Raw genomic sequence first — 13,731 nt, forward strand, 5'->3', positions numbered from 1 at the left:
ATACTTGCGTCCACACTGCCATTGAGTTCTTTCAACAGAAAGTTGAAAGAATGGAGGAGGTTTTCCAAAGGAGGTAAACCTCATTCTACGAGGAAGAAGCCTTTTTCCAAAAAAGCTTTTTCGGGAAAAGGCATGTGTGAACACAGAAAAGGGAGTTCTTTCGAAAGAAGAGGCCTCCAGGAAATAACACTGGTGCCTTGGTGGCCACTCCATCTAGACTCATCAAACTTAAATGCAAGATAGCGCCCAATCGATGTGGACACCATCTTTCGCAAAAGCACTTTTGCTGTGTGAACACTCTCTTTCGAAATAAGCTTTTCTGGAATATCTCTTCTGGAAAAGCTTCTTCCAAAAGAAGCTTGCAGTCTCAGTGTAAGCATGGGTGTGTGCGCGAGTGGAAAAATGGAGACCTGTGAAAGTAGCTGGGAGGCTAGCAGGATCTTATTGAAGGATTGTGTCAATATCTGGTCACAGCAGAGGAAATTACAGTTTCCTATCCCCTCCCAGAAGAGGTTCATTCTTAAATAAACAATTTCTAAGTTGAAAAGGACATTTGGTTTAGGGGATTTGGAAAAGGTGGAGGTTGATAGTTTGTTATATTTAAACTCATTTGTCCATCTCTATCCATAATGAGAACAATGCCTATTTGATGCTGTTACATTTTGGGAAATAATTTACTGTTGCATGGTCAGACTGAATGCATTTGATGAAGATGAAAGCCCAAAGCCTAACAAATATTGCTTTCATTTAAAATGGTGTTTTTAATTACATGAGCACTGCTCTGTCATCTGGAATTTTGGAGAATTAATGATTAAAGTGATGGAGGAAATGGACCTAGGGCTGTGTGTGTTTGTGCTCTGTGTCATTAGTCAGAAAGGTTTCATTACCTCTCTTTATTGAATGACTTTTAAATGTCCCTGGTGTCAGATAGAGGCCAGAAATGTTTGCTCCAAATGCTCCCTTCAACAATTTTGCATTGCACTCTGTTAGCATGCATTCATTATTAATCACCATTACTGATTTCTATAGCACTGTTCATCTGTAGTAGTGTATTACAGCTCATAAATATACATTTAAAGACAAGTCGGTGTTGCTGAAAGATGCTGGAGCGACTATGTTGGGCTGGGTGTGACATCCCCTCTAACAGCACTGCTACCAATTGATTTCTGGGAATACAAAATACACTTCTAGGATTGTTGCTCCTTTTAGAACCCCAAAGCTACCTGCCTCTCACCCCAGTTGACATTATACATTGATAGACCTCCGGAATGCAGCAACAGGGCAGTGGCAAAAATTAGTCTTTTGTGTGACTGTGCACAAAGAACTCCCAATCCCTAGCCCGGTGGTCCCCAACTCAGTGCCCGCGGGCACCATGGCGCCCGCCGGGGCATTCGTGTGCGCCCGCCGACAACCTGGGCCGGCCCCGCCCCCGGCGCATGGGAGGCGCCAGCCCCAGGCACGCGACACGCACCGGCACTGGGTGCGCGGCGCTCAGGCGGCCCTAGCCCCAGGGCACATGTGGGCGCTCGGGCGCGTGGTGCTCGAGCAGCGCCGGTGCTGGCCCCAGGTGCGTGGCTCGGGCGGCAGCGCCGGCCCCGGGCCCACGGCACAAGGCGCTCGGGTGGCCCCAGCCCCGGCCCTAGGGCACACGCCGGCGCCGGGTGCAAGGGCATCCCAGTCCCCTGGCGTGCCCCCGGGCGCCTGGCGCATGAGTGGCCCCCACCTCCCAGGTGCCCGACGCATGAATGGCCCCACCTCCTGGGCGCCCAGGAGCCTCTAAAGGTTGGGGACCACTGCCCTAGCCCTTGTGCCGTAGGACAATGTTTCTCAACCAGTGGTACGAGTACCCTGAGGTATTCCCCTACTCATACCCTGGTCATCTGAAGAAGTGGGCTGTGCACCATCTACATGTTTTGTTAGTCTATAAAGTGCTACCAGACTATTTGTTGTTGTTTTTCTGTAATAGACTAACTGGACTACCCCCTGAAGCTCCTTAGGGGTTAGGTACATCAGCACAACTGAAATTTGGGGGAAACTGAATTTTTGTTTTGAGTTTTACAGAGTTTTATTCATTTTGTACTTTTTACACCCAAAAATGTCATCGCCCGCCCAGCTACGATTAAGTTGTTTAAATGAATGTGTTGCAACAGAAGAAAAAAACGGTGTGTCTGAAAACTGTAGGTACTGAGGGTAATTATAATTTTTTTATTTAAAAAAGGCTGAGGAACACTGCCGTAGGACATTTCCCTTTTTGCTTTCACTTGGGGCTAGCAGAAGCAGCATTTCCAAACACACACACTCCTGTGCCATTTGCACACTTCCCGCCCGCTCGCTCGCTTTCCATCTGTCCCTGCTATCAGCTCCGGGAAGAGAGGGGGGGGGGGCGCTGGGTTTATCAACAGCGCCGTGGCCAGCTGTTCCTTATCTAGAGCCAGCCCCCAGGGAGCAGCCGGATGCCGGGGGGAGCGCTCGCGGGCTGGGCGGTGCGCGCGTGCGAGCCCTCCCGGGAGCACAGAGCAGCAGCCGGGCCGTGCGGGAGTGCTGCCGGCTACCTGGGCCGGGGCACCACGTGAGCGCCACATCAGCGGGGCTCCTCAGGCTGGAAAGTCACCCAAAGGAAGCGGGCTCCGAGCCAGTCGCCGCTGGGGGAGGCCGCGGGCGAGTCCACCCTTTCCCGCCGGTGCATCAGTCCCCTGGCGGGGCGGAGCCGCTTTGCAGCCGAGCGACCCCAGCCCGCAAGCGCCGCTTCAGCCCGGCGCCCTCCCGGCCGGGGCGCGGGGCCAGCTCTGTCTGCGGCGCCGGGCGCTGCAGGGCGGCGGCGGAAGATGCTGCAGTCCCTGGCCGGCTGCTCCTGCGTGCGGCTGGTGGAGCGGCACCGCTCGGCCTGGTGCTTCGCCTTCCTGGTGCTGGGCTACCTGCTCTACCTGGTCTTCGGCGCCGTGGTCTTCTCCTCGGTGGAGCTGCCCTACGAGGACCTGCTGCGCCAGGAGCTGCGCAAGCTGAAGCGGCGCTTCCTGGAGGAGCACGAGTGCCTGTCGGAGCACCAGCTGGAGCAGTTCCTGCAGCGGGTGCTGGAGGCCAGCAACTACGGCGTGTCCGTGCTCGGCAACGCCTCGGGCAACTGGAACTGGGACTTCACCTCCGCGCTCTTCTTCGCCAGCACCGTGCTCTCCACCACGGGTAAGGGCCCCTCCGCGTGCATCTCCGGGCCCCGCGCCCCAGGGCTTCTCCATCCCCTCCGCACGCCTGGACTGCTCTGGCTTCCACCCCCTCACCTCCCCGCCCCGCCCCCAGGGGCTGCCCCTTCTTCCGCATCAGGGCCTCTGTCCCCTCTGCAGCCACCTCTCAATCTCCGTGTAGTCAGGGAGCATCCACCTGGGGCCTCCCTCTGGCTCCTTCCTGCTCCCACAGGCGCCTTTCCCTTAGCCCCACACAAGGCCACACATCCCTGCCCTAACCTCACTTCATTCCCCTCCTGTTTGCCCCATAGATCCTCTCCAGGCCTTCTGTTCTCCTCTTTTGCGTTCAGCACCTCTCAATCCTGGAAAAGGTGCACAGAATCCCAGGGAGAAGAGCCCCCTAGGTCCCTTTCTTTCCTTCCTTTCTTCCCATTGGGAGGTAAGGGCAAGAGAGTTAAAGACACCCCCTTGCCTGCCAGGTCCAATCTTCTCAGTAAGAGAACTTAAGTGGCAGCCAAAGGGGACAGAGTTTGCTTTGATGGAGATCTTTTTATTGTTGCAGAAACTGGAAGAGTTTTATTCAAACTGCTGTTTTTTGTCAAGAACAGAGGCAGTTGCCCTGGGTTGTAGAAAGGGTTGCTGGGTTTGCCAGGAGGAGAATAGTTGGCAACATTTGCAAAAGTACCTGTTTGTACTGCTTTGCATTCTTGGTTTATATCTGATATCAGTTGTTCCTGGGGGGAGGGGGAACCAGTGCTGAGGAGTGCAGCCATCCTGGCCTTTTCTGTAGCGTTCAGTGGGGTTAGTTGGATGGAGAAAGGGGGTGCTGATATAGAAGTAGTAGTGCTTCTCAATGTTACATAAATCAAGATAGGCCAGCACTAATAAGATAATTTAGGTAATACCATTGGCCATGATTCTGTTTCTAGCAACATGTGTATATAACCATAGTATCTCCACTGGTGTATGACTTGATGGTAACTGAAAACTTCAGGGGTCTGATTTCATCATAGTGTTCTGCTGGTTTGTTGCCATTGAAATCAAGGAGGTCATGCTGGTGTAATATTAGAGTAATGCTGTGGTGAATCAGGACCCAGGTTCTGTCATCCTGATCTCACATGGTGTATAAAGTCACCTAGTGAGGACAAGTGGATATTAGATTTCTTTTCACAGTGGGAAAAACAGTTGCTTATCCTGTGTACCTGGAAAAAGAGCACATCCATAACTAATTCAGCACATGCTTGTACTTTGGGTACTCTTGACTTTCATATTTAGGTAGTGCCAACATTGTGGTGTTCACTTATTTATTTAAAATAAACTGTGCCATAATAGCGGCTCCAAGAAGTTCACTATGCAATTAGGATTTGAACCATCTACCTACTTGTGGTGCAAATATGCTAATTTTTTTTTTTTTTTTTAGCTTATTCGTGCCCCAGGTTCTGAGCTATGTTGAAATGGTGCTTGGTGCAGCTCAGGATGAAGGAATTAAGTGTGGCTATTCTCCCCTTCGCAGCCCCTGGAATCTGGGACTGGCCACAGGTCTTTCCCACAAATTTTTAATTTCTGCTCACCTGCCCATAGGTCTACGGGTCCATTCTGGTAGATGGATATAGCCAGAGTGAAGTGGTGCCCTGGAAATGCTTCTAGTGTGAGGGGGTCTCATAAAGTTCATGTGTGACTCTACACCCATAGAAACCCCCTGTTTAAGGAGAAATGAAGTGTACATCGATGCAGGGATAAAAGACCCACCTCATAGCCATGGCTGACTTTGGTCAGGTGACAGATTTGGGTTCATGGGGTCCCTAGACTTGGGCTCTGGCCCATGCCCAAACATCCACAAAATAATTAGCAGTCCCACACCCTGAGACAGTTAACCCATGCCTCCCATGAGGTTTTATCCCCTTGTAGATAGACCGCTGTGTAGTTGGTTAACCCAGTGATGAGAATTTATGCTGAATAGAATTTATGCTGCCAACACATTTCCTTATTCATGTTACTGTAACATTTTAAAAGTGAAACATCTTTAAAAGGCAACTTGTTTTTCATGATATGGGCCAGGTATTAAAGGTATTTAGGTCCAAAAAATGCAGATGAACTCCTATACACGTGCTTCCCATTGTAATCAAAGAGATTTAGATTCCTAGGTGCTTTGAAAATCCAAATAGGTGCCTATCTACATCTTCAGGCATCTGAATACCTTTTAAAATCTGGCCCAGTGCCCTTACTTTGGCTTTTGTGTGTGTATTTTTTTTGCATTTCTTTCAGTTTGAACAATGAAAATCAATGAAGTAATTATTCATTTTTAAGTAGTCCGTTTCAATTTTAAATTCCTGGTGTAGTATGTTGAGCCCTACAGCACTACAGGAGAATGTGGTGTTGCTTATAAACAGATACTTTCATTGGGATTTTTAAGAAGTGGAAATAGTTTTTTAGTTTTGTAAAATCTTGCTTTTACAAAATTTAAGTTGACTGTTCCTTTTAATTTAAAGGAAAATATAAATATGTGGGCTAGGAGTGTCAAACTATGATGATTTGAATGGCCAAGTTTCATGTAAACATTGAAACAATGTCCTCTTTCATAAGTGAAATGCTTTTGAAACCTCCCTTAAAATTGAGAACTCTTCCATTAAATGAGTGAGTCTTGGCAGTATTTTGGTACTCTTAGAAAAGATGCTAGAGTGGTAATAAGCTATTCCCTTTTCTGTTACATTAATCAGCCAGTAATGAGGATGATATTTATCAGTGTATCTACCAGGAATGACTTTGATATTTACTGTCATATTAGAATGCATTGCCTGTTTTTAAAAGTTTATGGTAAAAATGGACAAATTATGCACTTTGTTATACTATAAAAACATACATATTAAACAAAGTATTCACTACAGAGGTTCAGGCTTGTCTTTGCTTACCTATGGTAATCTTTGTTGGGATAATGGGAAATGAAAGTGAAATGTTTGGCATATATGCAGCTAAACACTTTTATAGAAAGTCTTTAAGTGACAAACAGCATAAGTGCAGTAACAAGATCCATGATTTCTAAGATGCTAAGTGACGACCCGGAATTATAATTTTAGTAATTTAATACACTGAACCTCTAGCTTTTCAGTAATTGTAAATTTGTCATGTACACTGAAGAGTTATAAGCTCAAGTACTTAATTATGTGGGCCTTTTGCTGCTACACTACAATGCAATATCTTCATTCTTAATCTGTGAAACTAAGTGTTCTTATCTATTAGAGTTTATTAAAACTATGGTGAGCATTTAAGAGCTATTTTTATCTTCAAATTTATCTTGTCATAAAGTATTTAGATTATGGAAAAGATACATTTTTATATCAGATCCAATATACTTTTAAATTTCTTTATAAAATAAAAATGTTAATCCATAAAATTGTAATATGGTTCTTAAGAATTTTGGTAAATTTCACAGATTACAGAGAAGGGTTGCCAACCCTCCAGGATTGGCCTGTAGTGTCCAGAAATTAAAGATTAATCTTTAAAGGTTGTCATTTGATGAGTCTCCAGGAATAGATCTGACCAAATTGGTAACCCAAGGCCCTCAAAGGTGAATATATGTGCAGTCAACCCGTATATTAATTATTTGAAAGCCTTCTTTTTAATGACTTTTAAAAATGTAGTCTGCTGCAGTCCAAAAAGTGTATAGGTCCAAAACCTAAACACCAGCAATATTTTCTCTATATGTTTGGAATTATGGTGAATCCATCACTGTAATAAGGAGAATTGTACTTCTTCCAGTGAGCAGAATCCAATCCACAGGGCTTTGGATGGAATCTTGAATTGAGGGGAAATTAAAACATTTTTCTGTTAATGTTTTAAAACATTAATCAGTCTTATTACTTTAGTTTGCAGTACAGGCAGTCCCCGAATTACGCAGATCCGACTTATGTCAGATCCGCAGTTATGAACAGGGCTTTTCTCACCCCGGAGGACACGGACGGTGGGACCGCCCAGACGCGCCGTGGTCCCGCTGCCTGCGACCTCCGGGGCGAGAAAAGCTGCTCCGCATCTCCCTAGTCTACGTAAATAGGGTATCAGTTTCCTGGGTTCAAAGTCTACTGGGCTTGTTGCATAGCTTTAAACTAAGTAGAAAGAAGATAGAGGGGAAACTTTTTAATCCAACCCCCTTCTTCCCCTATCCCCCCCAAAAAGTATCGGGTATGTCCATTCACTTGAACAATATGGAGATGAAAATAAAAAGGCAACTAAAAAGAATTGTTTAGAATATGTGCTTATCTATAAATGCAAGGAGTATATGGAATAAGCAAAGTAAGGCAAAATATTACTTGAAAACAATTTAAATTGGCTAGATATGTGCATTATTACAGGATTAAAAACTCAAACACACAAGGGATAATCACAAAAGGCAAAGAAATTACTTGAGTGCTGCTGGGACTGGCTTTAGGGGTTTTTTTTTAAGTAATTTTATTCCTTCATGTACAATTTCAACAGATACACAGAATCAAATATGAACAGACTACATACAAAAGAAACTCCCTTACTAAGTACCTATAACATACACTCATGTATTATTTTTCAGTAGCTTATTTTAAATAGTTCATTAGAAACTCTAGAGCTATGGACTACTTATGAATCTGGCTCAGAAGGGCTTGGTGTTGGGCAGGATCCTAGCTGCCACAAATGGACCTATTGATGACCGCAATGGCTCTGCTTGCAGTGCTGTGCCTAGAGGTGGTTGTTTTGTAGGATCAAGCCCATAATGTGTAAGTCAAAATTTAATTGTAAACATATGCTTACTCGAAGAAAAAATTGTCCTGGATATTGTCACTGCCAAGGTAATGCATGTTGCACATCTAGTTGTGCAGTTCTGTGCCATCCCTTTATTGTGCATGAGCAATGGGAAAGTCTTTGAGAGGAAATGGCAGGGGAAAGGTAGGAAGAGTTTTGAAGAGGTAGTTACCTCTATTTATATAGAACCTGAACTAATAGGTATGGGGGAGCCTACAGGTTGACTTATCATTGATCCAACAAGTTAAGAGTCAGAACCCACTTTGTGATGTGCCCTAGCATGGGACATACCTGATGTGAGAATGTCTGAGAGCATTTTCAGGGAATGGGACAATAAGCCTATTCTGACTTTTTTTTATTTTTTTATTTTTTTTAAAACTATGAACAAGGACACAGGTTTCATTTTCCAGTTAGCCATTGGGGATGGGAGGCACCTAGTTTCTTTTCAGTATCTCACCTTAATGAAGCTTTAAGAAGACATTTTCCAAAGTAGGATAATATTAGGTTATCTTCATTTAGAATAATAAGATGGAGGATTGCAGAAGGTTCAGCAGGAACTTGAGTGCTTTTCTAATGCAGTTGCACGTATTTGTACTGGGCTGGAGAGGAGACTTACTCTGGTCTATCCAGATCTCAAATGCAATAATGACGTGAGTGAGTTGCTATACCTCCAGAACATGTCTGAACCTGGCAGATTGACCTTTTCAATATGATGGGTATGTACCAGAACGTCTGCTGGAGTTTCTTTTATTAGCTCTAATTTGAGGATTGGGTAGGTAGGTATTGTATTGTGCTACATTTTAAAGCGTGATGCATAGAAACTGTGATGTGCTAACAAATTCTAGCTTGTTGAGTCCTGGATGAGTATGGGGATAGCAGTAGCTGATGCTAAGTGGTCAGACTCTGAATTGTTTGTTTGAGGAATGGGTCAAGCAGAGGTGCATTTCAATATGTGAGGCTTTTATTCAACTAAAACAAATGCTTTGGGTATGGTAGGCAAGTGATGCAACCAAGGATGGATATCTGATATAGGTCAAATTATATTTGACTCCCAAAAACAATTCTCCATTAGGCTACTTTTAATTAACATACTTAATTTGGATGGGAAGTTAAACAGTGCATTTAATTACAGAAGATATCAAGTTGAGAGTGTTAATAGCACCAGTGAAGATCAAGGAATAACACAAAGTGATGAGAAAAGATGAGCAATTTGAGATCAGACCGCTCTTTACCATGGTGATGCTTGTGGAGAGAAGATGAAGGAAAAAGAAAATGCCCTGCAGTTCAGCTTGTGGAGTTTCCCACTTGACATTCTATCAGGGGTTCCTTTCTTCATTTGTGTCTCTCCCAGTCTGCACCATCTCACCATCTCTTCATCACCTGAGAGTTGTCATTTAAAAAAATGTTCTTTTTCTTTCCCTAATTTGTATCCTCTGATCCTTGACACTTCAAAGCTTGGTATTGTGTTACTCTTGCTCTTTATCCCACTCATTTCCCGAAGTTGCTTGTATAGCTATAATGTGTTTATTTTTATTTACTTTCCAACAGTATTACATCCAGCTTTCTCTCTTTGCTCTGTTTTTATAGCCCTTGTGCAACTGCCTTTTGTTTCTCATGGCATTAAGTCCTTGCCATTTAGTGCAGTGTTCGAGTTCTTTCATGCTTCATTCCTTTCCTTAATTACCTTGTCACATTCCTTGTTCCACCATGATATACTTTTTCTACCTTAGTCAGCATTTTTGGAGTAGCTAGGTTGGGTGTCTTTATAATTCCCTCTGTGATATTACTACAGAATTTCTCCATATCTAGCTTATACTCTGCTCACCCACACATTCCTCACACATCTAAAGAACTTCCAATATGCTTTTCTTTGGGTTCCAAATGGGAGTCTTATTCTTGGCTTTATGTTCTTTTCCTTGGTACGTAATTAATGGCAGGAAATGGTCACTGCCTACTTCCGCCTGTCAGTGTATGATCTCCCAGCTGCATTTGCTTGCTATGTTACTAGAAGATATTCCCAAGTCGAGGCAAGAGGCATCTGACCTCATCATAGAACTTAGAATGTGCCTTATTTAATATTGCTAAATTATCATCACCGAACTCCTCTTGACGTCTTCCATTTGTACATCATCCCCACAAACCATTGTGACTGTTCAGATCAACACAGATAAATATTCAGCATGTAATATCTGCACTTTGTTTCAGTTTTATAGCCTCTAGTTTTTTTGCAGAGTTATAAACATTAAATCCTCTGAAATACACAGAGTTGTTTTGATTCAGTATCTCAGTAGCATTAGACTCAATATTTACCTTTTAACCTCTACTTCAAGATTGTTTAGATTCTCTTTAAGGAAGGTGCAGACATGCCCATCCTTTCCCATGTTTATGTATATTATATCCTAGGATTTTTATAGTCTTGTTTTTCTGTTAGCCTAATTATGTCAAGCTTTGTTTTCATGTTAATAATGTTGTTCTTTAATTCCTGCCCTTGTGTATAAAACTGTGTGTTATTAGTCACCCCCATTCTCTTACCTGTATACTTAGGAAAGTATGAAGTAGTTACTTTGATAGGTATTTTCAGCAGCTTTAACTGTAATTCTCATTATCTCTGTTTTCAGTCCTGTCTGAGGAGTAGAATTAGACTTCACTCTGAAATGCAATGAATCTCTTTTTAAAAAAAAATAAGTAGCACATCGTCATCTACACCCCAATGTCACTCACTCACTCCTTCCTTACCAATGGTTTGTTACTTGCTAATACCTGTCAGCATACTGGGTTTTCTTTTTCCCGGGGGGGGGGAGGGGAGACATGAGATGTTAGTGACTTTTGGACTTTTCTAGCTTGCTTTGCCTCAATACATCTTCAATATGCTGAGCTGTGTTCTAACTATGAGAAACATTTTTGTCCATTCCTCATATCTGAATAGTCCTCTTCACACTTGCCAAAACCTTAATTTTATTTTGCAGTTATTTGCTACATGACCAACTCTTTGGACACCTGCAGCAGGACCAAGTACCATCCCTGACAATTTTTGCCCCAAATCCCCTCCTCAAGGATTGAACTCACAACCCTGGGTTTAGCAGGCCAATGCTGAAACCACTAGCTATCCCTCCCCCCAAATCTTCAACAGAAGTTGGTTCAATAAAAGAGATTACCCATGTATTTTGTCACCCTAAAGTTACTCTACCGCCACCTCTTCTGTGAGTTACCATCTTGCATTTTGTGATGGGGTATTCCATATTCTTTATGGAAATATAAATACAACATAACTGGAATATGCTTTGTGCGAGATATTTCAAGTGAGATCACTGGAAAGGTTGTAGTCTACTGACTAGAATAATCCCATTTGTGTGCGTGTATCATTCCTGTATTTGAAATTACAATTATGACGTATAAACCTGTATTACTAATATAGACATGCTAAGTAAGGGCTATTAGAAATATTCAAGGAATTTAATGGCCCAGTACAGAGGACAGTGATCTGTGAATGGACTTGTTTTTCCTGTAAGTGTGGGAGGAGAAGCAATAGTGGCTCCTACCAAGACGTGGCCATGTCATCAGATGCTGTGATCCACCTTGGACATGTATTTTTCCACAAGAGCAGAGGGAAAGTTTAGATTGAAAACAAAGGATTCCCACCTTATGAAAACCTGTCTAAGGGTGGAGCGAGGCAATCCAGGTCATCACCTCTCCCTGCCTACCCCACCCAAGATGACTGCTGGGAACATCTAAGACTGAACTGGGGGAAGGATTGGGCCCAAGCTGGAAGTCTTTACAGTAAGAATGTTTAAATTTAGATTAATCAACTAATTGAATAGTCAATGCAGTTTACATCATCTATTTGATTAGTCGATAAGAGCACCTCTGCCTTTGAAATGTAGCAAGAGCCCTGCCTGAGTTCTTGCTACTTTTCAAAGGCAGAAGCGCCACCAGTTCCCCGCTGCATCCCTGCCTCCTCCGCTCCCCCCCCCCCCAGTTGGCCCTGATAGAGGTAGCAAGGTGAGGGGAAGCGACTAGTTGCATCACTATTCGCTTACATCCCTACCTGGTCTACACTCCAACTTTATGTTCTATAATTATGTTACTCAGGACAAATAAACAGTTACACCAACTTACTCCCTGGCATAGTGATGTTGATGGCAGACAAGCCCTTAATCTCTAGGACTCTTTTTGAACCATTTTGCAGTTATCTGGAGGTTGACATCACCTGTCTTAAAATCACTAGCGAAGGACATAAGTACTTTTTCCTATCCCTGCCTATCCATTTTCTGCTCCTTGCACTGGCTCTAAAGAATCTACCCTTTCCCCGCCTGCCTTGTTTGCACCCAGTCTTCTTCAGTGCTTTCCCTAGACACATTTTCTAGGACTTGTTTCAGTGTTTTATCATCATTTCAATCTGCCCCCTCCAGCCAAGTGCGGAATTTGCTCTGAGTCCCCCCCAAGCACTGCTCTGACCTCTCAAGTGACTCACTGGGAAAACTCCCCTGGAACAGAGAAGTTGAGCCCATTTTCTTTTAGGCTATGTCTCGACTGCAGGCTTCTTGCGCAAGAAACTTTTATCGGAAGAGATTTTCTGCAAAAACATCCTGTACAAGAACACATCTGCACGGCAAAAGCGCATTGAAAAAGCACACTTTTGCGAAAAGCACACTAGACTGCATGGATGCTCTCGAAAGTAAGCTCTGATTACTATGCACAGAATGGCTACCAGGGCACCTGTGCATTTTCCTCTTTCCCCTTTTTGCACAAAAAACCCTCTTCCCCATCCCCACACATCTTTTTGCAAATGAATTTTCGTAAAAAGGTGTTCTTCCTCGTAGAATGAAGAAATACCTACACCAGAAAACCCCCTCTGTTCGTTTGATTTTTTTTTAAATTATTTTATTTTTTTATTTTTTTGCGCACAAAAACACGCTTGAGGTGTGGACGCTCCGAGTATTTTCTGAAAAACAGCTGTTTATTCTAAAAAAAAAAAAAAAAAACCTCTGTAGTGTAGACAGCCTTCGTTGGCCAGATTTTCACAAGAGGGGGGGTAGTTGAATGTAGCAATGGCGAAAATAAAAAAGACTTTGAGATAATAGTCATCTGTAAGTTCAGGCAAGAGTGCAGAGCTGGTGAAGGTAATCAACGTACGGATAGAGAAATCCTGTCATGGACTAGAGAGAGACCACTATCTAGACCATCCTGGACAGATATGCCTAGGTGCTTTTTTTCTTTTCTGAACATCTTATTGCCAGAAAGTCATTGAGAAACTGCAGGGAATTTTGAGAAAAGCAATGAAAATGATTAAACAATACAATCTGGAAGGATTGTATTATAAGAAAACATTAAAAAGTGTTCCTGTAGTTCCAGGGGCCAATGTAGTACACTACAAATTATTTGGTCCCCCATAAACCCATATAATAAAGCCCTGAATTGAAGTACTAAGGCTTAAAAGAGAATTTATGTAAATCAATGGGGGGAAATGGAAATTTTAGTAAAAGCAAACCTTTCAGTTGCTTTTCACTGCTGGTAAATTTAAATTTAATGTAAACCAAGTGTTTTATGTTTTATCCCACAGACAACATAATCTGTGATTGGAATCTCTGGGGAGTTTAGATCGTTATAGCTAAAAGAGACTCCCATATTTTTCCATTAATACAGTATGAAGTGATGACAAAAGTCAATTGCATTTTCTAGCTCATACCAAAATAGATGTGTGAAAATCAATTTTCCATGTGTTGCTTATTGAACTAAAATATAAAAACTCCTTTTGATGGTCTAAATATTGTATTTTTATACATGT

General features: G+C 43.1%; 1 protein-coding gene across 1 annotated transcript in view; it reads left to right on the forward strand.

The window, feature by feature from the left end:
• Window positions 1-2,160: 2,160 nt before the first annotated feature.
• The window catches only part of KCNK1 (potassium two pore domain channel subfamily K member 1), a 53,035-nt gene continuing 41,464 nt past the window's right edge, over window positions 2,161-13,731 (forward strand). Inside the window, exon 1 of the mRNA XM_006122047.5 lies at window positions 2,161-3,180. Coding sequence (XP_006122109.2) covers window positions 2,826-3,180 — 355 coding nt within the window. The 5' untranslated portion in view covers window positions 2,161-2,825. The remainder of the gene's footprint in view (window positions 3,181-13,731) is intronic.

Source organism: Pelodiscus sinensis, chromosome 3, assembly GCF_052426305.1.
Source record: "Pelodiscus sinensis isolate ZL-2025 chromosome 3, ASM5242630v1, whole genome shotgun sequence".
Classification (NCBI taxonomy): Eukaryota; Metazoa; Chordata; order Testudines; family Trionychidae; genus Pelodiscus; species Pelodiscus sinensis.